This window comes from Misgurnus anguillicaudatus, chromosome 3, assembly GCF_027580225.2.
Source record: "Misgurnus anguillicaudatus chromosome 3, ASM2758022v2, whole genome shotgun sequence".
Classification (NCBI taxonomy): Eukaryota; Metazoa; Chordata; class Actinopteri; order Cypriniformes; family Cobitidae; genus Misgurnus; species Misgurnus anguillicaudatus.
Window position 1 is genome coordinate 5,258,977 of NC_073339.2, and position 25,695 is coordinate 5,284,671.

General features: G+C 39.6%; 4 protein-coding genes across 6 annotated transcripts; 2 read left to right on the plus strand and 2 right to left on the minus strand.

Moving 5' to 3' along the window:
- Positions 1–318: 318 nt before the first annotated feature.
- Positions 319–9,395, plus strand: khsrp (KH-type splicing regulatory protein). 2 transcript variants are annotated; one of them, XM_073860182.1, is made up of 18 exons: positions 319–534; positions 3,882–3,987; positions 4,066–4,119; positions 4,200–4,236; positions 4,498–4,556; positions 6,418–6,489; positions 6,592–6,649; positions 6,734–6,911; positions 6,991–7,089; positions 7,309–7,428; positions 7,514–7,616; positions 7,697–7,818; positions 7,902–8,192; positions 8,274–8,383; positions 8,476–8,549; positions 8,659–8,865; positions 8,981–9,159; positions 9,262–9,395. In XM_073860182.1, exons 1-18 carry the CDS (start codon positions 442–444, stop codon positions 9,268–9,270), a joined length of 1,971 nt encoding a protein of 656 aa, XP_073716283.1. In that variant the 5' UTR covers positions 319–441; the 3' UTR covers positions 9,271–9,395. The 2 variants fall into 2 exon arrangements, with proteins under 2 accessions (XP_073716283.1, XP_055060187.2); XM_055204212.2 differs by having other exon boundaries at positions 8,659–8,859.
- A 2,435-nt stretch (positions 9,396–11,830) lies between these two features.
- On the minus strand, positions 11,831–15,404 carry r3hcc1l (R3H domain and coiled-coil containing 1-like). Its single transcript, XM_055204213.2, has 8 exons — positions 15,273–15,404; positions 14,154–14,639; positions 13,840–14,027; positions 13,690–13,760; positions 13,519–13,614; positions 13,297–13,437; positions 13,097–13,160; positions 11,831–13,001 (listed from the first exon to the last, which is right to left on the minus strand). Exons 2-7 carry the CDS (start codon positions 14,631–14,633, stop codon positions 13,108–13,110), a joined length of 1,029 nt encoding a protein of 342 aa, XP_055060188.2. The 5' UTR covers positions 14,634–14,639; positions 15,273–15,404; the 3' UTR covers positions 11,831–13,001; positions 13,097–13,107.
- Positions 15,405–15,896: 492 nt separating this feature from the next.
- Positions 15,897–20,706, plus strand: crtac1a (cartilage acidic protein 1a). The gene is given in 13 exon segments (XM_073860183.1): positions 15,897–16,033; positions 16,644–16,840; positions 16,939–17,135; positions 17,218–17,354; positions 17,356–17,524; positions 17,649–17,783; positions 17,916–18,052; positions 18,134–18,270; positions 18,358–18,440; positions 18,587–18,687; positions 18,767–18,935; positions 19,051–19,196; positions 19,341–20,706. Coding segments are annotated over 12 exon segments (1,686 nt in total). The 5' UTR covers positions 15,897–16,033; positions 16,644–16,646; the 3' UTR covers positions 19,422–20,706.
- golga7ba (golgin A7 family, member Ba) lies at positions 20,386–25,482 on the minus strand. Of its 2 annotated transcripts, none has more exons than XM_073860186.1 (5): positions 25,348–25,482; positions 22,607–22,732; positions 21,647–21,799; positions 21,412–21,513; positions 20,386–21,262 (listed from the first exon to the last, which is right to left on the minus strand). In XM_073860186.1, the coding sequence occupies exons 1-5, from the start codon at positions 25,357–25,359 to the stop codon at positions 21,182–21,184; spliced, it is 474 nt and encodes a 157-aa protein (XP_073716287.1). In that variant the 5' UTR covers positions 25,360–25,482; the 3' UTR covers positions 20,386–21,181. The 2 variants fall into 2 exon arrangements, with proteins under 2 accessions (XP_073716287.1, XP_073716286.1); XM_073860185.1 differs by lacking the exon at positions 25,348–25,482 and adding an exon at positions 24,483–24,705.
- Between the last annotated feature and the right edge of the window lie 213 nt (positions 25,483–25,695).

The window sequence follows — 25,695 nt, forward strand, 5'->3', positions numbered from 1 at the left end:
TGGCAAGAAATGCACAGGGCAGCAAAATCAACTATCAAGGTTAAAAGACCCCGTATTGCCTATTTGCTGATTCACACGTCAATCATTGTCAATCAGCGTTCCCCTTGTACCCCATTGGTCTATTTAATGAGCTTTCGCGCATTGATTGGCTCTCCATCGGTGAGAGTCGATTTGGTCAACCCTTCATAAAAATTGTATTGATCATTGGCTAACCGGTCAACTCGCATCCAATGATCACGCCTCGTCCCTCCCCACCTGCTCTCTGATTGGTTACTTCGACGGCTTCTCATTACGAACGCCTATAGGAGACGTCTTTCGACCCCCGCAGGTCTTTTGTCCCTCCCATGCGTTTGTCTCGCTCGTCTTCCCGCGTCTGCGCACCTCCGCCCGGCCTAGAGTACCCGCCGCATCCCGCACACCTCACGATTCTGCACGGACAGCATGTCTGAGTACAGCGCGCCGCCCGGAGCCGCTCTAGGAGCCGGTGGACTGAAGAAAGACGCATTCGCCGACGCGGTGCAGCGCGCCCGGCAGGTGAGTGATCCGCAGTGCTTGTTTGTGGGTCAGCAGCGCGTGTCGCGCAAGGCCGCGCGCACATAAACCGGCGTGCCTGACGGTAATCTGGTAGCATTACTTAAAATCTCTCATAAATGTGTTGTATTTTTACATTTAAAACGGTTTACATTCACAGAAATTATCGTAGAAGTGTAACAATCGCGTGAGATGTGACACGAGGCACCGCACTCATACCGTGGTATTCACGCGCTGCTCTCGTGTATTTTAACGAGTACAGCGATGCTCACCCGCTCCAAACCCAAGCAAAGCGTTTAATACAATAACCGTAGTTGAACAACGGTTTGTGTAGCTACCGCATATTTATCATGGTCTCACTACAGTAACAATAACTATTCTTAATACTGTGGTAATGCAAATGGTAATCAATCCACAAAAAAGTCATCGTTACTGTAGTTTTACAACAATGAAACCATATTTAACTTTCATAAGGGATGCATCATACTAACATTGACAAACATGTTTATGAAAATTAATCATGGTTTTATTATAATAGAAGTATTGTAAGCATGTCTTTGATGGATTGATTAGCATTTCTATTATCAAATACTACAAATACCATAGTTAATATCTGGTTACTGTAGGTAAACAATGGTTCAATTTCATACTGCACATTGCATTTGTAGTACTATTGTTTTTCTCATTAGTAGGGTAAATAGTACTCAGTATTGTGGTTTCACTGTACAGTAAAGGTATGAAGTAGTAATAACACGGTGCTTTACCATAATACAGAGTATTGATAATTTTTAAATACCATGCTGTTTATGTCGGACTACAGTTTTAAAGAATACAACTTGGTGAAATTTCTATCAACAACGTTATGAGAGTGATGTTGATATCATGTAGTAATATATAGTTTATAGAAAACTAGAGTTGTGACGATAACTGCATTAGCGCAGTAATGAGTGATGGTTGTAATAAACACCGCACAACCGCGGTGGTGAAGTGGGACCCACGATGGTGTGCACATCACAAAAAATTAAATATAAAAAGTTGTCTAAGTTCATGTGAACACAAACGGCCAGCAGACTGAGAGTTAAGCCCAATTTATAGTCGTGCGTAAATTCTATGGCATAGGTTATGCGTAGCCTGACGTGCACCTCGCAAAAAATTTAACGGCGTGTCTGATCTACGTGGACCGCAAGTGCTGTGATTGGTCCACCAGAACCCCTCCTGTCAGGTAAAAAAAACTGCGTCGTAGGTATTTCCGTTTGTGACGGTGAAAACAAAGATGAGCCAAGTTGAGGAGTGATTTAACTGCATTTAACGGCATCAAAAGTCGTTCTTTACTTACATCATTGCTGGTCTTCTCAAATTATACACAACAAGTTGCTGTTTCCTTCTTCGTTTGTGGGTTAACTTGCTTAGCCTCTTCTTTGACGTTCGTGCTGCTACTGTGGTTACACGCGACGACGCAAAAGTACAAATGAAAACTGATGCGGAACCTACGCCGTAGGACCTACGCACAACTATAACGAGCCCTTTAGTGCGCTATTTGCAAGGGGAGGCAACCAATATCAGTGACAACTGTGCCGCTTTCCTCCTTTTTAAAGCGTGTGGCAGCTCCACAGCATTTGTCGTTGCCAAGTATCCTAAAGATTCCACTGCCGAAAAACGAAACCGGCGCCTGTAAACACGCACGTTTGTTAAATGTATATCTGACCCTTGTTTACATTTTAATAATTTAAAATACATGTGTGTGCATTATCTATAAGCTTATATGCATCAATGTGCATGTGTGGATTGGTGCATTACCACCGCGGTGGTAAAATACTGCCATCATCACAGCCCTAATGCCTACCGCGGTGCTGAGGTCATCATTGTCATCACCGCACATTTATATGCGTTGTGCGGTTAACTGCATGATTTGTTGCTTCTTTGTCGCGGTAAGAAAAAATTCCATACCATCACAGACCTAAACACTATATGTAGGTTATATAGATGCAATATAAAGCTTTTCATAGATATTTGTCAAGTGCCATTTCCACCTACTATGTATGCTGCTTTGTTTTAAACATTGAAACACTGTTCCCTAGGGGTGTAAATCGGCCATCTTGTCACAATACGATGTTTGCTGATACAGCAAAAAAAATGATTTCGATTTGGGGGTATATGGATCAGTGATGTGCGGGTCAATGTATAAACAACCTGACCGACGTTTTCATCTAACCCGCCTATATATATATTTTGTACCCGACCCGCTATCTGGCCCACATTTTTTAAAAGTAGTAATTGTTTAAAATATTTAACTTAATTGGCTTTTTTTATTGCAAACGACCCAACTCAAATATCATAAAAAATATTTTTGGTTGACTCGTAACTGCAGGCCCCCGCTCATTTTGGATCAACCCACGCATCACTGATATGGATTCATAGATCAATTTTTATAGTTTTCTGTCTTTTTGCTGCCAAATTGATTTTTCAATTTCAATGTTTGATTCAAACAATTACAAAAACAAGGTAGTCAAGGTAAAACAGTTATTCTGCATTTAAAAAATAAATTGCGTGCTGCTGGACCAACGTGTTTTAAGGCACTTTGAAGGCACCGCACATGTAGCCTATTGCAACACTTACTTCATAAAAAAGGTACATAAATGCATGTTTTCAAAGCCACAGAGTAATTACGTTAAATAATCGGGATTTATGATTTTAATCAAAATAATCAAGATTATGAATTTTTTTGCATAAATAAATGTGATTATGATGTTTATCAAAATAATCATGATTATGATTTTGCCCATAATCAAGGAGCCCTAACTTAAACATGAGTAAAGTGTCAAAATAAAGGTACTTTTGGTTGTCTGGTTATATAATAATGGGAAAACATGGAAATATCTGAACTATACAGTGTAAATTTACAGTTCTGTGTAAAAATGTTTTAAAAATGAACAAAATCGAGAGGTGCCATTAGAATGTCTAAAGTGAATATTGTTTTTGTGCAACCTTGAATTTCAATTCAAAGTAACGTGCGCACATCCAAAGAACTTTCCGCAAGTGCTCAACCAAAACAACGAATCAAAACTTAGTGGGCCATTAGTTTGGCATTTTGTTAATTTGTGCTCCCCAAAAATGTTACGTTATGACCAACATGGTTTTCGTTATGTCAATATATTGATGTAAAAATATCAGCGTGCTGGTATTTTGTGAGTGTGATCCCTATAAAATGTGCTACAAAAGTCTGAACAACTTGAGTCAACTGAACAAAACATTTTCTCAGAGACCAACTCGCTTGCGTCCAATTGATTTTCATGTCTTGCTGTGTTCGTGTTTTATCTCATAGTAATCACAATCTTTGTTCCTTCTCGTAGATTGCAGCGAAAATCGGCGGTGACGTTACCGGTCCCCCTATGAGCAATAACGGAGGAGCGGAGAATTATCCCTTCAACGCACAGAAACGATCGCTGGAGGACGGAGGTACAGGACGAGATCTTGTTTGTGTATCTCTCTCTCTCTCTCTCGCTCGTTCTGAATTGTTGTTGTGTTTATCCTCAGATCAACCTGAGAGCAAAAAGATGGCATCTGACAGAGACAGCGCAGCAGCCTTGTGTACGAGTTATACTTTCTTTCAGTGACTTGCATGTGTGTTTATATTTAGAGCAATGATTTTATCCTCGTCTCATTCGCAGCTATCGGAGCCCAGCTGGCTGCCCTTTCTCAGCAGAGGTAAGTTTGTCGTTTACAAAGTGTTTACAAGCCTTACCTGGCTTTTGCTTTCTGGAAAGTGATCAGTGATTTTTATGTAGTGGATGATAAAGCAGGCAAAATCCTATAAACTTGAACTGAAAGGGGGATCCCAACTGTATTTGGAGTATAATCGTTCTTAACATGCTAAAGACTGCTTTAACCAATGTAGCAACCGAATACCATTTATGAATTTCAAGTTTGTTTGTTTATTGATATTTAGATGTTTGTTTTGTCCCTCAGTGTTCGTCCTTCCACCATGACAGAAGATTACAGAGTACCTGATGGAATGGTTGGCCTCAGTAAGTTCATACTACCCATAATGCACTGCTATATGTCAGAAATGTGTCCGGGTCATATTTTACATCACAAGAAGTTAGATTTGGCTTAAAATGTTTGTAATGCCCTTTAGATTTGAATCTTCTGTCCTTTTTTGCGTTGTGCTTTTCATGGACATTTAGGTCCTCTAAATGTAAATGTCAAAGGCTGCCCATGTACGCTTGGGCATGGGCCAGTATCAAGATATACTGTGGTTTAAAAGAGTCAAGGTTACAAAATTGATTTGATGTTTACATTTACTCAATTATAACATGCATTATAAAATATTTTTTTTTAAGTCTTTACATTTTATCTTTAAGCAACATACAACAGGTATGCCAGGTAAAAATATTGTGCCCAGTTGAAATGTTGTTTTGTAAACATACATTTGAAAATATCACATTTTAGTTATGAAATACAGCAACACCATAAAACCATGGTTTTGTTGCTTAAGGTTATCATAATGCCAAAATCTCATACCTCCCCATCCTATAGGGCCATTATCCTGTATGATTTTAACTTTTGCTTAACCTTTAGCCTCATGAACGTTTATATGTGACCCTGGACTACAAATCCAGTCGTATGGGTCAATTTTGTCCATTTATGTATGGTTTGTTAGGATAGGACAATATTTGGCAGAGATGCAACTATTTTAAGATCTGGAATCTGAGAATGCAAAAAATCTGTATTTGAATAACTTTGAAGGCGATTTTCTCAAAATTAAGTCGTTAGCAACACGTATTACTAATAATAAACACGTTTATATTTATGGTAGAAAAGAGACACTATATTTACCTAATATCCTAATGATTTTTGGCATAAAAAGAGTTTCAACCGTACAACGTATTGTTAGTGGGGTGTGACGGATCACAAAACTCACATTTCGGATCACATTACGGTTTTTGAGGCATGGATTGGATCAGCAAAAAAGGGGTGTGGAAAAATTTTATGATAACAAAGAAATTACAAACATTTATAAAAAATAACAAAGTTGCACATTAAGTAAGGGCTAAAATTAGCATTAGGTACAGAAATCTGATCAAATGGTTCATAACACTGTCTTTATTGTATAAATATAATTATTTTCAAGCGCTACAAAAGTGAATTTTCTCTTTCTTTGGTTGTTTGAATAACATTAATGACACAGACTTAAGAAGGTTAATTGAGATTACTGTCTCTTTGAGATAAACACGGATGGGTTTCTGCCTAATCTTTACATACACTTTTTTTTTTTTTAGAAAAAGAATACTGTGAGGATCATTTTGTTTGTATGTGCCCTGTCAAGAACAGAAAGATTTTGTTCGCTTGCTTTTTGAAACGCGTCTCCTTGTGTGCACTACTGAATGCACTTAAGCGTGCTCACACACAGACGGAAGGCAAATTCCAAACGGCGAAGCATAAACAGTCGCTCCACAGAAAAGTGTTAAGTTGTTCTTTTTTTAGTGCTCTATTCACCAAATATATTTTAATTGACTACAGTATGAGACACAGTAGCGCAAATCTCCTTATAGTTTACACATCACGAGTTCTGATCTTTGAAGGGCATAGGGTTGATCACATCTTACTGGATCTCGACCGGACACATTCATCTGCATAGCCTTTTTTGTCTAAATTGTTTAAAATCACTTGAATGTTAACATCTGCAAGCCTTTAAAATGCCTGCAAATGATAAACTTTCCCTATTTGTGTATTAATCCGCGAATCGCATGCGAGCCAAACCGTGGATCGTAATCAACTGCTATTCGTCACAGCACTAATTGTTGGCTATTGCTACAAATATACCCATCTGACTTATGACTGGTTTTGTGGTCCAGGGTCTCACATGTATTCTGTTTCTGATTATAGTTATTGGTCGGGGTGGAGAACAGATCAATAAGATCCAGCAGGACTCGGGCTGTAAAGTACAGATCGCTCCAGGTGAGTTGCACCTTTTCTAAATTCGCAGGCACTTTGGTTTGGGTTTCTTCTTGCAGAGCTGTCTAGATGTGGTGTGACATCCTGGTTATGTGTGCGTTTCAGACAGTGGTGGGCTTCCAGACAGGAGCGTCTCTCTCACCGGTTCTCCTGATGCTATTGGGTACGTTGCTTCTTACCAGACATTAAATAAACTTCTTGAATTTGATGCGATTCTTGAGTTTTGACCTTTGACCTGTCAATGCAGGAGGGCCAAAATGCTATTGGATGATATTGTGTCTCGAGGACGGGGCACTCCTCCCTCCTTCCACGAGTCGTCTAATGGCGGCGGTGGTGGTGGTGGTCACATGCAGGAAATGATCATTCCTGCTGGAAAAGCAGGTCTCATCATCGGTAAAGGAGGAGAGACCATCAAACAACTGCAGGTAGATGTCATGTACAGTTTTTTTTGTTTGTTTCAGAAAAGTTGTCTCTTTCTAAGCAAGAAATGGGTTTGTTTTTTAGGAGCGAGCTGGTGTGAAGATGATTTTAATTCAAGATGCTTCTCAGGGGCCAAATATCGACAAGCCGCTGCGCATCATAGGCGATCCTTACAAAGTGCAGGTCGGGCATTTTTCTCCATGCATGCTTTTTTTAATGTGTCCTGCCATTAAGTTTGTAAATTTGACCTAAATTAATTAAAACCCTTTTGATGAAAAGTGGATGTGAACTGACATAAAGACGTTTAAACCTTTAAGTGTGACATCACATCCAGCTGGCCATGCTTGGAAGTGTAAATTGTGTTTGATAATGCTCAAAGGTCGCATGATTTTCTCTTTCTAGCAAGCTCGTGAGATGGTGGAGGAGATCTTGAGAGATCGGGATCAACCTGGATTTGAAAGAAACGAGTATGGTTCCCATATGGGAGGTGGTGGTGGTGGTGGAGGAGGAGGAGGCCTCGAGGTGTGTGTGTGATGTATTAATCTGCCGTTTGCTGCGCGAATGCAAATTTGTTTCCTGACTCTGTCATCATGTTCTGATTGGACAGGTGCCTGTTCCACGTCACTCTGTGGGTGTTGTGATTGGCAGAAGCGGAGAGATGATAAAGAAGATTCAGAACGATGCTGGTGTGAGGATACAGTTTAAACCAGGTTAGTTTGGCTTCTTGAAGTCTTTGTATAAGGTGAGTGTGGTTTACTGTGATTGTAACTTCAGTACCGTCTTTGTGTAGATGATGGTACCGGTCCAGAGAAGATCGCTACTATTATGGGTCCTCCTGACCGCTGCGAGCACGCCGCCAGTATAATCAACGAACTTCTGCAGAGCATCAGAGTACGAGAGGAAGGTGGAGGGGTAAGAGAGATGTTTAACTGCATTTAGCATACTACTTGATACAGTCTTTATAATATTATGCATGTTTATTTGCTCATCTTTAGGGTCCTCCTGGCGCTGGGATGCCCCCGGGCGGACGCGGTAGAGGGCGTGGTCCAGGCAACTGGGGCCCACCCGGTGGCGAGATGACGTTTTCAATCCCCGCCCACAAATGTGGCCTCGTGATTGGCCGAGGAGGGGAAAACGTTAAGGCCATCAACCAGCAGACCGGCGCGTTCGTAGAGATCTCACGCCAACCGCCGCCCAACGGCGACCCGAATTTCAAACTGTTTACCATTAGGGGGTCACCTCAACAGATCGATCATGCCAAGCAGCTCATTGAAGACAAGATTGAGGTATGACAACTGCATGATATATTTATTTTATCCTATTTAGCTCGTTTGAACTTGTTTAAAACATTCTCTATCTCTTCTTAGGGACCCCTGTGCCCTCTTGGCCCTGGACCAGGTGGTCCAGGTCCTGGTGGACCGATGGGCCCCTACAACCCAAATCCATACCAGCCAGGACCTCCTGGCGGACCCCCACAGTCAGTACTGCATTAAAATTCTTTCATGAAGTTAATCTAGCATTAGTTAATTTGTTAAAGTGTTTCTAATTGTATGTATTTACCTTCGTTAGTGGTGGTCCTCCTGGTGGTCAGTATCCTCAGGGATGGGGAAATACATACCAGCAGTGGCAGCCACATGATCCCAGTAAGATTTTATGCATTTATGTGCTACTATACTATAATGCTGAGGTAAATCAGAGACCAAAGCACAATATTTTCATTCTCGAGTCGATGCAAAAGTGTCTCTCTTTCAGGTAAAGCAGCGACCGATCCTAACGCAGCCTGGGCGGCTTATTACGCACAGTACTACCAGCAGCCTGCGGGAGGCCCTATGCCCGGCCAGGCGCCTGCGGCCCAGCCGGCTGCACCAGCTACTGCTGACCAGAATCAAGCTGCGCCTGGGACCGCCCAACCTGACTACACCAAGGCCTGGGAGGAGTATTACAAGAAGATGGGTGAGAGTATGTTTGCGCACAACCACACTACAAACTATTTTCCAATAAATTTTGTATGACGATGCCAAAATAATTGCGAAAGTTTTGCTTATAAATATTGATGTGCACCTTGCTCTTACAGCTCAAGCAGGAGGTGGTGCAGCACCGCAGGCAGGGGGCGCTCCAGCCGCTGGCGCCGCAGCAGCAGGACAGACGGATTATAGCGCCGCATGGGCCGAATATTACAGACAGCAGGCTGCTTATTACGGACAGACGGGACAGACACCCGGACAGCCAGGTGCGACGCCGCAGGGCCAGCAGGTATCTCTACATGTTCATGCAATCACTACACTCCAATTAATTTGCTGATCGAACAATTTACATGAAACTGCAAGAAGTCATTTTAATATCTTTCTCTTTCAGGCTCAGTAAAAGACTCTTGTTGAAATCTCATCCGTCCGCCCTGGCATCACTCCTCCATGATCTTGCTCTCCTGAGAAAAGGACAAAATTTCTTCTTTCTGTTGTTTATTTTTTTCTTGCTGTATCCAGCAGGAAGTTGCGTGACTTTATTTCTGCCGGATGTACAAACACTGATGAACTCGAATCGAACTCTGCCTTCCCCCTCCTCAGCAGCTTCATCCCTCCTCTTCCTCACGTTAATGTGACTCATCGCCAGGGAGGCACAAGGAAATGTCGCTAACTTCCTCACACGAGCGTGCACTTCCTGTTTTGCGTTTCTTTAAGGAATCGTTTTTGAGAGAAAAGGTCCATACGAGGAAATCTTCAGGTGTTATAACTAACTACTGTTTATAACTCGACGAGTAACTGTTTTTTGCTTTTAGTCCTTTTTCTTTTTAAAAATATTTGATTGCGCTCGAACATTCCCGTTGTTTATTTTTTAAGTCATTAAGTGAGTTTTTATTTGATTTTCTGTGATTATCAAGTGACTTCGATGTGTGAGGATGCATTTGCGTGTATGTTGGTGCTTTTCCCGCGTGTGTATGCGAGAGTGTTCGGTACTGGCCCGTTTCGCCTCACTATTAAAACAAGGATTTCTTTTTGTTTCCACCCCCACGTCATTTGGAAGTCATGATGTTATATAAAAGTATATAAATTGTATGCTTTTTTTTACTGCTTGTTTTTAAAAACTACAAAATAAAAACGTTACAGAATCCTCATCAGATCACACAGCTGCTGTTCAGTCTGAAAGCGTTTTCTCTTTATATTAGCATTGCATAGGAAATCCTTGTGCATTGATTATATTTTCAGTGGCCCATTCAAGTATACTTTTACACAGGTCCATTTACACAAATGCACTTAAAATATACTTTAATACCAAAGGTAAAGGTTGTGCACTACAAATATATTACAAGTATAGTTCTACTTTAACACATCAGTGCACTTGAAAAGTATACTAAATACAAGTAATACACAGAGGTTTGGTTCAAAACTCACAGTGGCACAGTTGAGTACAATTTTGTTAATATTAAATGAAAAAATTAGGTTTTTGTATGTATAAGTAAAAAATTAGTGCATGAAAAAGTACATTTACTAAGTGTATTTTAAGGTAATTTATTAACTAGAGTTATGTTACTTCAGGCTTGCATAGAAAATGCTTTCGCATTGAGAGTTTTACCATTAGTTCCTTTTATCACATAGACTTCAAAGTGTTTCCTTTAACATTTGTGTTTAGAAACAATTTTTTTTAATAATAATTTATAGATATATTGCTGAATATCTGGGTGGTTTATAACACATTTCTGTGGTGTGACAAAATGAGAACACATTTACTATCAGACTTTACACAGACGTTTGATTTAAAAGGGACATTTTACAAGACTTTTTTTAAGGTCCCCAGAGTGCGTCTGTGAAGTTCTAGCTAAAAATCAACATACATAGTGTATTATAACATTTTTGGGTGTGTTATTTTAAATGCAAATGAGCTGATCTCTGCACTAAATGGCAGTGCAGTGGTTGGATAGTGCATTTTAAGGGGTGGTATTTCTGACATCACAAGGGGAGCCAAATTTCAATGACCTATTTTTTCACATGCTTGCAGAAAATAGGCTTGTTCGACTTCATGTGGTGCCGCAACAACCGACAGGCGGATGACGTCAAAGTTCCGTGAGAACGATTTACAATCAAACTCCGTATGATTTCGCGAATCGCTCTGGCGTTACTTTGACGTCATCCAGCTGTTGATTCTTGCCGCGCCGCATGAAGTCGAACAAGCCTAATGTTTTACCAAAACTAAGTTATTTGGTTGATAATTCTCACATTCTCTAGGATAACAGAAGCACTGGGGACACAATTATAGCACTGACTTTTTCCATGTTTAAGTGCTATAATTGGGTCCCCGGTGCTTCTATCAACCTAGAAAATGTGATAATATCAACCCAGTAACTTTGTTTGGGTAAGCCATTTTCTGCAAGCATGTGAACAATTAGGTTGTTCAGATTTCGACTGTTTTGTGAGGTAGGTAGTAAGGCGAATTACGATAATACCGCACCCCTTAATCTGCGCTATTCAACTACAGCACTGCCATTTAGTGCAGAGAGAAAGAAAAAAATACTTGACGGCACAATTGAGTTTCAATTACAACAAACCACCATCATTGTGATCAGGGAATGCTCTTCATCAGCTCATTTGCATTTTAAAGGACACACCCAAAACAACACATTTTTGCTCAGGCCTACAAAGTGGCAAATTAAACATGCTATAATAAATTATTTGTGGGGTATTTTGAGCTAGAACTTCACTTATGCACTCTGGGGATACCAAAGATTTATTTTACACTTTAAAAAAATCTCATATGACCCCTTTAAACACAAAAAGTCAGATTTTCATGAAATGTCCCCTTTAATCTGTCATGAACCACATTGAACCTTAGTAATACAAGCAAAGACTGCACTCTGCATTCCCGTCCGTGTAAACAGATCTATGGGCAATCGATATCCGAATAAAACTTTTGTGAATAAAATGGCACAAAATTAACATTTGCAAATGAACATTTTATTTCGATCACAGCTGGACAATCCAGTGCATGAGAAATGTGTCTAAATAAACGTGTTAGATCAAAGTCAAACCATGATGTTTGTGTTCAACCTGGTACCTGAACTTTACAAACTTGAGCCATTGAGAGAAAATCACACAAAGCTTTATTCTAGGCTGGTTCACAAGTGTTAACTGGTATTAAACAAAATGTTTAAGTCAAATTCATATGATCCCATTTTAGGAAATTTTAAAACCTTGTAATAGTGACACTTGCAATAAATGCATCTCACCAGATTTGTGTTAATATATTTTTGTAATGAGTCTGGACAGTTATTCTTAGATTTAAAAAAAAATGAATTCAAAAAATGAATGCAAATGAAAATCAATACAATAAATACTACCATGATGTATAAATGGTTTGCAATTAAAAAAATATTCTGCATTGCAGTACAGTTATTAAAATGTCAAAAACGTCACAATGCAAAAAGTCTTAACCTCTTAGCATTCTTGTAAAATGCTAAAAAAATTTGCCTAAAAAGGACATTAATTGTACCTGCTGTGTTGATTGATTCAAAAGAATCTCAGCTTTTCAAAGATATGTGACGTAATTTTTTAATTTTGTATGTCATGAAGTTTACTGTCAAAGAATGCAATGTTTCGCCTACGGTAGATTGGAACTTTAGGGTCCTAAAAATGTTATGTTATGTGTGCAATATAGGGGTAAAATATGCCCATGCTATTCTATTAAGATGTGAGATGAGATCTAGTTAAATCCAAAATCACAAACCAACCCACACAGCAGACGATTCCGGCCAGATCTGCGCCGAAGTCAGCGGTTCCGGTGCAGATCCGGCCTGGAGTCGTCTGCGGTCTGTGTAACATTACTGTTCAAGCTGACTGGTAGCTTTGACGCAAGCGTACAGTAATGTAAAAAACCATCAAAAATGTATTTTTAACCGCAAGCATTTACTGAGAAAAAATTTAAATGACAAAATCTCCCTGTTCAAGCCCGTATGGCTGTCTCATGACCCCCCTTCCTCTGGCTTTGGTTCGGTCTGTTGTGTTGGGTTTGGCAGTAGTCCTGATTCACTCAGCTCCTGCTGAGGGGGAGACATTTCTGACATCAGTACAGGAAGAGTCTGAATCCTACAGACCTCAACCCAGAATCTACAACAGACACACAGATAGAGGACGTCAGACCTGAACTGAACCTTCAAATGCGTCAACCTAAATAAAGAGTTGTTGGCAAAATAAACACGCACCTGTAGTGCCTTCACTGGCCTTCCCATGCGTCCTCACGCTGTTTAGCGGCCAAACGCTTTTGCTCTGATGAGAAAACACATGGACACCGGATCAACCTAAATCTTATACTATTTTGGCATCTTTCATATTTCTCTCAAGTCTGTATTTTATTTAGCAGAAAAAAACATGAAATTTAAGTGATTAATGTTTGATTTGTCACCTTTTGCTTGTTGTAGTTTTTTCCTCTCAGCCTCTCGGTCTTCTTTGGTCTGGTTGCTCTTCACACCCAATGCACCGATCACCAGCCGGCGAGCCAGAGCTGCACTGGTCTGAGGACGCTCTTTAGCTGGGAGAAGATAATCTAAAGACAAAGAGATGATGAGATATAAATTTCAAGTTTGGTAAAAAAAAGAAGCAAAATATTTTTTTTAAAAAGCCATACCAGAGCAGCTGCGAGCTTTGGCTTTAGTGGCATTTGATGACTTGGAAAGAGGCCTGATCTTCATCATGGGGTTCTTCGTCCTCAAAGCATCACGAGCTACACACAGAATGAGCATTAATAACTATAGAGACCTTATGAGCATCACAAAACACACACAACATCCACACCAACCTGCTATCGGACTGGAGAACAAACCCAGAACGTGTGTATCATCGATCCATTTAATGTCAAACCCCTTCTGCCTGAAAACACACACACAAACACGGTTAAAACCAACACTAGTTAGTGAAAAATATACATTAGTTTAGATGATTCACTGACTGGAAAGAGCTGAAGGATCTGATCAAGTCCTCCGTCTTGAACTCGGATGGAAAATCGTAAATCTCTACGATGTGTGACAGCTCGTCATCACGAAGCTCCACCTCTTCGTCATCCTGAGGCGACCAGTTATAGTAGTCGAAACGGGGGTCCTGTTTGGAGTTCTTCTGGTGGCCCTCCGTCAGGGACATCTGTGACAGGAAAGTAAAGTGACATTAAACAGATGAGGTGGAATAAACTATGCTTTTTAAAGTATACAAACATGCACATAGGTCAATGTATTGGCTTTAACGTGGTTTAATATTAGTATTCTTTACCTCCTCTAGTAAATTGGGTTCAAGACAGTCACCATCATCATTAAACATTGAATCCCAGTTATCTGCTGTATCCTCCTCCTCGTCTTCTTCTTCTTTGGGTATCTCTTCATCATCTGCTGTTTTGGGGTCATCATTGATATTTGTATTCACAGTTTCTGATGGGATGTCTGTGTGACCCTCGTTATTTTCTTTTGAATTCTCTTCATCCCCCTCTTTTGTCCCTGCATTGACCTGTTTTACCTCTCCGTTCTGGTTCTCTCCAGCTTTGGCTTTGTCTTTCTTGCTCTTGCGGGCTTTGTCAGTGTAACGGGGCCTGGGTCGGGATTTTTTGTCATCAGCCGTGTGATGTTTCTCCTGGGGATCTGTTTTCTCGGTTTGGCGTTTCTTGGGCACGTAGAGATCCATGGTGGGCTTTTTAGTTCGGGTTGAGGCGGTGGTTTTGGACGCCTCCTCAGGCTGGGCTACTTCATCCGTCTCCATTAAGATCTGATTTAGAGAAGTGTGTCAGTATGTAAGGAAAAATGTTATGATGAGAATAGGCAGACTATAGATAACCTATGACAGTCGCCATAGGTGACTATGAAGTGTGCAGTATACAACATAAGTATACAGTATACAATAGACAATATCGGTCTGCTTTTCTTTGCCAATCTGGGTGCAATGTATATAAACATATACTCCAGAAATAGTACAAGTAGTGTGCTGTTTTGATAATTATAATCATTTTTGTAAACAGTAACCAGTATGAAGAAGACTAGAAGTGTATACATCCACAGCATTTTCAAATTCAACAAATCTATAATTTAATGATTTAACAAATATTCACATAACGTTACCGATTATTCTGTGTCTTTTATAAATGTAAACACGAATGCAGTTTTATTTGAGATATCATCAGAACTGATCGTGATTCATCAGGAGTTGAATCCAACATGAACGTTCACAGTGAGCAACACAAATACCGAACATGACTCCTCTCTTCAAAAACAACTATTTATTCTCTTAAAATAAACACCAGGCATAATAAACACGTAACATAGTTGTAAACAACATATTGCACCGTAAATTCAATGTGAAATGGATTTATAAAACCGAGGTTCGCAGTGTATTTCGACTTACATTTAATGTTTTCCTGTTCGCCGATGCGTTGAAATCATGACCGGATGTTTGGAGACGCAAAGGCGTCTTGGCGTCACTATCCGGCAAGGGTTTGTGGGAAATGTGGTTTCACGATTATTAAAATTTTTATTGATTTAATAACGATATTAAAAACAAAAATCACATTTTGCTTAATGCCACATGAACAAGATGTAATAGTCACACATGTTACCAGAGAAAAAAAGAGGAAAAACTACTTTAAAAAGTACTTTTAAAATATTAAATGTTTTCAGAGCTTTTTTACTTTTCCAAAGGGGTACTGTATAATTTAAAATAATTCATAAAATTTGACACGATTATTAACTTTAACCATCGTTATCAGTTTTAGTCACGTATCAGTTAGGATAAAATGTAACACGTTATATTAATTCACAATCACAATAATAAAAAATAAAACAGAAATATATTTCTTAAAGACATACAGATTTATTAACTAAATTATTCTGAGCCTTGGAAGTTATTATATGAGTAAAAAATATTTATTTGTGTTTGTTTGCCAAGATCCATATGGGCGGGTCATATCCACGCTCGTTTTCTCTGGCAGGTCGATGATTGGTCAAAGCTCCAGCACATTTAAATCTCTCGAATGTGATTGGACGGTTGCTTACACAAGCTCTTGTGTAATGCATTAGCATTGAAGTTGTGTAAGGTGAAGGATATATAACAGAAATCACACAGTTTGCAAAGTACTCAGGTGAAGTGTCGTACTTCAAACACGGGGTCACGTAAGTAGCCTATTTAAATCATAAGAATGTTTAAACATCGATCTTTATAAAGGCAAATAAAAGGTAATGCATTTCAGCCATGCAAACTATCATATTTTAAGTCTTTTCTTTACAACAAATCAACAAATTTCCGATTTTATGATGCATCCTTTTCCCTTAGTTTATATGCACGTGCAATATCTGTATTCGTACCATAAAATGAGCAAGGACTGCCATCAAATTAATCTTTTAAGTTTTATGCATAATAATCATAAAAGTTTAAAAGCATTATTTATATTAAATTAGTAATTAATAATTACTAATCAATGGCAATATGAAAATGCTGGTAAATTTGACCTGTCATGTAAATGCTGAGCACAATCATCAGTAACTTTAATAACTTTAATTCTCAGGGAAAGTTTACTTTGGAATTTCAAGTAAATTTTACTCACTTGTCATATTTAACCCAGATAGCAGTAAACGTCACATTTGCACCCACAATTTTAATAAAAAACAACCATTATGGGGATCAGTGTTTGCTTAAGGATTCTTGACTCTTGTCTTTTAAAAGGTTAAAAGGCTTTATTTATCTCTCATAATGGTCATTTTGATGTCTGTATTTGATTGACACATGGAGATGAGCATGTGGTGGGCGTGTCTTCTTTGTTTAGGGCTGTTTGGTCAGACTCGAGCTCAACCCATGTTCTCTGTCAATACTGACACAGTTCTGCCGCCTCATGCTCTTCACAACCCCACCCAGAGGAATTATGGGATGGCAGTGACAGATGTGGATGGAGACGGAAGTCTGGAAGTGGTGGTGGCCGGGTAAAGACTACAGCAGGGCTTTACATTAGTGTTGTAAATGAAAAAGAAAATGTGTTTTGATTGAGGTGTACACAAGATAACTGCATTGCAATTGTCAGGTATAACGGCCCAAACTTGGTTCTGAAGTATGACAGTACCCAGAAAAAACTGGTGAACATTGCCATAGACGATCCCAGTTCTCCTTATTACGGCCTGAGAGACCCACAGGGAAACGCCATAGGAGTGACGGCCTGTGATGTAGATGGAGACGGAAGAGAGGAGATCTACTTTCTCAACACCAACAACGCATTCTCAGGTGCCATGTGATGACTTGAAGACTCTTTGCGTCACTCCTTACATTCTTCAACATTAACAAAACAATTTAAATTTCTTTAAAGGTCAGGCAACGTACGCAGACAAACTCTTCAAATATCGTAATGGCCGTTTTGAGGATTTGCTCAGTGATGATGTTAACGTGCGCAGGGGCGTAGCCAATCGCATGGCCGGACGCTCTGTTGCTTGTATCGACCGAAAGGTTTTTATTATAGGGGACAGGTCGTTACTCGATTTACGTAGCAAACTATGCCAGCGGGAACGTCGGACCGCACGCACTGATAGAAATTGATGAAGCCGCCAGTGATGTCGAAAAGGGCATCATTGTACTCTCTGATGTTGCGCCGCAAGCCAACGTCAACAAGTACACAGGTCAGATAGACGTCACAAAGGGCATATACGTGTATACTTTACGTTTTCTGAAAAATCGATTTTAGCAATTATCATTTGTATTAGCTGTCATGGTCTATATCGTGAGTTCTTCATCCACCTCCAGGTGGGCGTGGTGTAACTGTTGGTCCAATCCTCAGCGAAACAAAGTCAGACATTTTTTGCGACAATGAAAATGGACCAAACTTCCTGTTTCACAACAACGGCGATGGAACGTTCAAAGACGTAGCTGCCGATGCAGGTATGCAAGCAATTTTTAAACATCTGTTTGATTGTTTACACCTCAACATGAAGGAATTGTTATTATAACATCAATGCATCACTGTTTTTGAGTCAGCGCATATACAAGATGTTTATGTTTGATTGTTAACAGGAGTTGAAGATAGATATCAGCACGGTAGAGGTGTGGCTCTGGCCGACTTTAATGGCGATGGGAAAACAGACATTGTTTATGGCAACTGGAACGGTCCACATCGCCTTTACCTGCAGGACAGCCAGCAGAAATTCAGGGTGAGAGATCTGAAGGATCCTCAAATAATGCAGGCTTTTACTTTTTTGGGGGCTCTTCAGCTAAATCATTGTGTCCTGTAGAATATCGCCACACCGGCCTTCTCATCTCCCTCACCCGTTCGTACTGTTATCGCTGCCGATTTCGACAACGACCTGCAGCTTGAGGTGTTCTTCAATAACATTGCTTACAGAGGACACGCCCCCAACAGAATCTTCAGGTACAAACGTGACAAAATTTTAAATACTTTCTCATTTGTATGTCGCTTTGGATAAAAACCATGCAATTTGTCGCTGTGTCTGTTCAGGGTGTCGAGGAAGCAGGATTCTGACCCTGACATTACAGAGCTGGATGTGGGTGATGCGTCTGAACCTCAGGGGCGGGGCACAGGTGAGACCACCTGATGCATATCCCATGACCCTCTCCTCAGCCAATCAGAACACTGTATCGAATAGAAAGTGTTCTATTTCAAGTCAATACATAACAAACCAAAGATCACTGTTAATTTGACTGATGTGTCTTGTGTGGTGTAACAGGTGCCACAGTAACAGACTTTGATGGCGACGGTCTGTTGGATTTATTGGTGGCTCATGGTGAGAGCGCATCACAGCCAATCTCTGTTTTTAAAGTCAACCAGGTACCGTTAATACATCCCACTTGTAGGTAAAACTATTTTTATTGTCTCCTGCTCTTCATCTATCTTGGCTTTTCTGCAGGGCTCTACTAACAAATGGCTGCGTGTGGTGCCCCGTACACGTTTTGGGGCATACGCCCGCGGAGCAAAGGTGGTGATGTACACCAAACAAAGCGGCACACATACACGCATTATTGATGGAGGGTCAGGTTACTTGTGTGAGATGGAGCCCGTGGCTCACTTTGGATTAGGTAAACATGCTTAACATATGCCCGACAGATAACCTGGGTCAAACCTGCCTGTGTACTCAATGCTGAGATATAAAGATACTTTAAATAGCAAAATTCTGTTCTGATTTGCCTATAGGAAGTGATGAGGCAACTAGCATTAAAGTCTATTGGCCAGATGGTCGTTCAGTGGTTCGTCCACTTGAGTCTGCGGATATAAACACGACCATTGAGATTTTATACCCTCAAGAAGGGGAGGAGTCAACGCTCACTCGTGATGAACAGGTATGGATGTATGCAAATGAGGAGGAGGTGCCAATGCACATCTTAAATAGATAGATATGAAGAGTATTTTTTATCATTTGAGTGAAGCTTTTTTTAAAGTTCAGATCACATTTCTCAATTAAATAAAATTTGACATTTTTGCAGTGTGAAGCGGGATTTACTGTGGACACAAATGGCCGTTGTGTTGACAAGCTCTCCACGCAACATGCTTCTCATTTTGTGTGAAATACAGGCATGTGCATGAATATAAATGTTTGACATATATGTATTTAAAATTTAAGCTAACAAGAATGTCTGGAGTAATTTGTTTAGAAAATATTGGCGATGTGACACTGAAATTATTTGGTAGCAAATTAGTTAAAGGGGACATATTATGAGATTTTTTTGAAGATGTAAAATATTAAAATGCAAATGAGCTGATGAAATGCAAACACTGATCGCCATGATGGTGGTTTGTTGAAACTCACAATTGTGCTGTCAATTATTTTTTTCTCTTTCTTTCTGCAAAACACTCCCTAATATCAGAGGAAAGTCTGTATAAAGTTTTTTTTCTGTTTGTCACACCACAGAAAAATTTGTTTAAAAAATATTTATTAACCACCAGGCCAACTTTGAATGATTAAAATAATGGCAAGTAAATAATACCAGTTATCAAAATCTTTGAAAAACAGGCAGGATTCTATGCTTTCAAATGCTAGGGGGGTGTCCGCTTTTTGCGCTGAAGCCACACCCACTCGCAGGAAGGCTGGGTTGTGGCTAATAGGGATACAGCTATGGCCATGTCGCCGGATAAGCGCTGTTTTTATCCTAATGCTAACCCTAAATCCCATTTAGGTTAAACCCAACATTTCACAGGATTTACCCAATAGATGTTTCCTATCTAGTCAGAACCGAAAAGGTGTCATTCCTTTTAACTTTCAGATGCGATTGTGTTAGGGGCGGGGCCATGCTCGGTGGCTCCAGTGCATCATCGAGCCACCGTTTTAGCCCCGCCCCAATGTGGAAGGCACACAAAAATGTGAAAAAACTGTTTAACGTTCTAACTCCACCAATCAGTACTACATCGTTCACATACTTTGTAATGTTTTTCAGCAATACAGTTCTAATGTTTATAATGTTTTTAAAAACAAATTCTCTGAAATGTCTTTACACTGACTTTGAATGAAATATAAACTCTCAAACTCTGTAATTTGAGTTAAATTATTTATTCGTTGTTCATTTATTCACTTTGTTACGCAACAGAAAAAGCACTCATAATTATTTCGAGTTAACTTCTCTTTGCATAAATAAAGGCCAAATGTTCTCAATAAGAAATGGAAGCTCACAATGAAGGTAAATGCCTTGGCAGTGAAGTGTTCATTTTTTCGCTCTATTGTTATGAGTATAAAGCTAATGGTTTCTACACCACAATATAAAATTGATGTAAAGTCATACATAACCCAAATGCTATCAGATGGCAGTGTGTGAAGCCTTTATAAAATATCTACTGTAGGCATGGCCACACTCATCTTGTTCTTTCTTTAATTACCAAATGTAATATTTTTCAAAAAAAAAATTTAAGTAAGAATGCTCTTCTCCAAACACATAAAAACAAAAGGTCAAAAATAAAAAACAATATTAAAGTACAATGGAAGACTCTTGCATGCTACATCACACGGCAGGGTTGAAGTTGCATATCACAGGGGGTGGAAGTTAATGTCAACTTTACCCAGAATGCTACAGTATATGACTTAGATGTGTGCAACAACTGTAGAGGTCTGAAGGTGCTGGAAGATCACGTAGAGATGTTATTACGATGGTAACATCTGTCCTGATGAAGTACAGGTCTGAGGTAATGATGTGTTGGATACAGCTGATGTGACGTGTCTCAGTGCAGTTTCGGTTTGGCGATGCTGATGTTTCAACGAGCATCAGTATGAAGGCAGACATGGGCCACGAGAACACATGAGGAAGGGTGAGGATTACAGTGCGCATTTGTGTGTGAATTATCGTCCGCTGCTGCTAGTTGTGCTGCTGCCTGAGCTCGAACCGCTCGATCCACGATCCTCATACACACTTATTTCAATCTAAAACACACTCGGGTTAAGGGAATAACATAGCTTGCATCACTAACATAAATCAAACACTACAAAGTAGTAAATGTACACATGCACACACCTATACTGGGTGCTATCATGTCACACACACAAACTTCTTTTAGCTTCAGTAAGGATACGACTCGCATGCCTCTTTCTATAGGGTCGGTAATGAGTAAACCTCGAGGAGCGTAGATCTTCTCATTCTGCTCCTGAATGTACCGCGAGATCTTCTTCAGCACCTGCTCGCATACAAATAAATACAAAACTTTGCATTTTAATACAATTATACCCCAATAAAATACAGGCATGGGGAGAAGGCGCAGTATAAATAAGTACACAGATTGTGGGCATTCCTAACCTGAACACACGTACCTTTTCATATTGTGTCTCTATGCACAGGAAGATGAGGTAAACCGTGAGGCAAGCGAGGCAGCCCTCGAGATAGGACTGTCCTCCGATCTTCTCCGCCTCAGCATAGTAATTATTCAGCGTCTTCACCGTGTCCTCAAACAGTGTCCTTTCAATCTGACCAATCAGAGGCAGGGGACAAGGCTCATCAGCCAATCAAAGTGCAGCAGAGGGTTCATATGTGACCATATATATATTTGCGGTAATAGCCAAAAATACATTGCATGGGTTAAAATTATTGATTTTACTTTTATGCAAAAATAATTAAGATATTAAAGGTGCAGTGTGTAGATTTTAGCGGCATCTAGCAGCGAGATTCGCCAAAATGCGCCCTGTAGAGCAGTTTGTCCGTTTAGTGCTACTGTAGAAACATGGCGGCACAAAATGGCGACTTTCATGTGAGGGGACCCACGGTGTATGTAGATAAAAACGGCTCATTCTATGAGAATAAAAACAATACAATTCATTATGTAAGGTCTTTATACACCACTAATATTATAGTTATGTATATTATATTGCATTTCTGTCAAGAGATCTTCCTAAAAGTTACACACTGCACCTTTAAGCAAAGATTATGTTGCATTAAGATATTTTGTAAATTTCCTATACCGTAAATATATCAGAACGTATATTTTTGTAAGTGGATGCAGTGCCAAGGACTTCATTTCATTCAAAAAAATAAATGTTTTCCTCTTTCTCCCTCATTTTTACTCAGCAAGTCTTTACTGGCTCTCAGTAATATGATCTTACACCTTTAAACGGCTCTATTAGCAGCTCATTATGTGTCTGTTGTGTGGAGTTTGCGAGGTCAGCAGTGTGTGAGCAGGGTTTTATCTGAGTCAAGAGTCCTGTTGTGTTTATCTCCCTTGTTTTTTGTGCCGCCGTCTCTCTTTTGCTATTCTGCATAAAGACGCACACACTTACCCTGCTGTCTAACTCTGAAGGAAACTTGGTCTGAAACTTGCAGACTGTGCCGTCTGTGTAGTCTCGCTGAATGAAGACCTTGTTGGCCAAAGATGCGCTATGTCTCAGCTCCTGAAGATTATGAAACTACAGCAGAGAAACACAGAAGGAAAATGTAATACGTCAGAATAAAACGGCTTGTACTGTTATATATTTAATAAAAATAAATAAATCACAAATTGGTTTGAATCAATGCAACATCCTTTCTGCAGAGTAATGTTGTGATGTCATCATCACTAGCCCATAGGGTAATGTAGTGATGTCACTGATCATCAGCTCAAAGTAATGTGACTCCAGACAAATACACACACCAGCACTATTTCTGGTGCCCTTTTACCATTTAATAAAACCTTTTTAGCACAGCATCTGATGTTATTTATTTATATGTTATCTATTTTTGGCTATAATACCATATATTCCCTATATATTTCACTATGTTCAAATTTCCATATGTCTCTGCTGTCTGTACTATCCTGCATTTGCCTCAAAGATGCTTTGTAACAGTACAAATTGTAAAAAGTGCTAAAAATAAAATTTAAATAAATTTTATTTACATTAAAGTGAGATAAAGGTTTTTCAGATTGCAAGCCATGATAAAATTATCCAAGCAACCTTGACAACCTGTTTATTTTAAAAGTGAGTCTGTTTTAGTAGCAAGGCAGGCTGGTGCTCATTTTGTCTGATATAGTAACAGGACGAGAGAAAATACACACACACACAAAGAGAGAGAGAGAGAGAGAGAGAGACTATACGTAGCTCTTCAGTGCTGTATTCGATCAATCTCTGGCACTGAACTCTTGCAGATCTCAAAAATGCTGACACAGCTCAAATCTGCTTAGATGTATCTGGTGTCAAATGCACAACATTAAACTGAAAAACTTGTTGAAACCCTTTTAAAACTTGTTGATAGCCATATGTAACCTTTTTTGTTTTATGAGAAGTTTCTCATTATTATTATGAGTTAAAATAATGACTTATAGGTTTTCTCTTTATTATTTTGACAGTTTCTCGTTATTTTGAGAAAGTAAGCCAATATTTTGACAGGTTCTCGTTATTTTGAGATAAAGGTTTTCGTTATTATAAGTCATTATTATGAGAAAGTTTCTAATTATTACGAGACACTGAGTCAATGACTTATTATATCATTATTATGACTTAGAAAAGCTACAAATGTTAACCAAACGTGGCGGAAACAGGCTTCCATAGTTAAACGATGGTTACTATAATACCATAAATAGCCTGCCCTACTATAATAAAATGACAAGGCAGGATTTTAAATCTTTGAAAAGATCTTGAATATGGATATGCTATGTGGAATATGGTAAATAGTGTTATCATCTGATATCATAGCTGTTGCATGGTATCACCAGAGTATTTTTGGAAAGGTAAACCGAGCCTTGTGTCTAATCACGACTATACGCGGTCTGTTGTTGCTAAACGCCTCATTAATAATGCATGCAAACCGCGCGCGGTAACTGCTAGAGATTCCCGCGAGCACAACGGATCGATCGCGAGGAGACGATATCCTTGAACACTGATACCAAATCCATCAAAACACACTCTAATCTCCGAGTATAAACTTTACACACCAATTATTGATGTTACCGGGATGAGCGTGTTTGTTTTCACCACGCTTGACATTAAACAAAGATCTCGGTTGGGAACGCAACAACGCGCGCGTTCAAGGTTACTCTAAGTCATCGGGACGGCGGACGCACGTTTGGTAACATAAATGTCAAAATAACTTTAGTTTTAACCACAGGAAATTACGTGTATCGCTTCATATATATTCACTTAGTGATTTTTTTAAATACATGGAATTTAAACAATCTCTTACAGACTCGTGGCAGTACGGGAGTTTTGTTGCTGTCCGCGGTGCTGAAATCATTCCTTCACCGGTCACAGATCAGAAACGAAGAAAGAGGAAAAACACAAAAATACTGTATGTGTGTTCACTGAGCTTAACGGGACACAAGCACAGACGCTTTGATCCTCTCTGATGTCCAGCTGCGCGTGCGGCTGCGTCACGACACACACACACGCGCGCGCACACACACACAGGCTCGCGCTAGACTTCTACTGGCCGACGGAAGCTGATTTAAATATGGCACGAGACCCTTCTCATTCTTCATGTGACCTGCTGCCAGTCTGAGTTTGTAAAATAAATGATAAATCAGCTTAAAAAAGTAAGTTTGTCAACACAACGCCTGAGTTTTTTCATTTATGTTTAAAATATACACATAATTAATTTCCAGACAGCCTATAAAATGAACGTAAAATAAGCTATCTATCTATCTATCTATCTATCTATCTATCTATCTATCTATCTATCTATCTATCTATCTATCTATCTATCTATCTATCATCGCATATTGCACATTAAATTTAACCCTGCCCATTTTGTTCACTGGGTTAGGCGCATGGGTTCTGGGTTCGAATCCCAAAGAAACACAAACACCTATTTATTTTATACGTATGATTGCACTGTTTGTCGTTTAAGATTAAAGCATCTTTCAAATGGATAAATGAAAATCTAGATCCCTTTACTTCTGCCTGTAACGTCACGTACCGATCCGTGATCTCCAGTTTAGATTTTAATCCTCACTGAAATGACCGACGCTAATTCAGACATCCTCCCAAAAAACGGAATCATCTTGAACACGTTTGATAGAGAAATAACAAAATAAAGGCCTGTCTCTCACCTCCGTGGCCATGTTGCCATGCGTCTGCCACCGTGTTGGAAACGGGTTCAGCGTTCAGGGGAATAATCGTTTGCGCTGGAGATAAACGGGGCGGTGGGCGGAGCCGGAAACAATGACGCGCTGGAAGGAGTAAGCAGACTGCAGTGTGAGCACAAGGTAAGATGCGAATCTCAGTGTTTATTAAAGTAACAAGTGGTTACAGTGTTTTTACCATATACATGTTTTCTTATGTATGAGTTTATCCATTATTGTGGCAAAGAATTAAATCACGTGAACTCTAGAAAAAACACTGTTCAATAAACAAAAATAAGTACTGAAAATAACTGTTTGTCGGGCTGTGTTTGCATA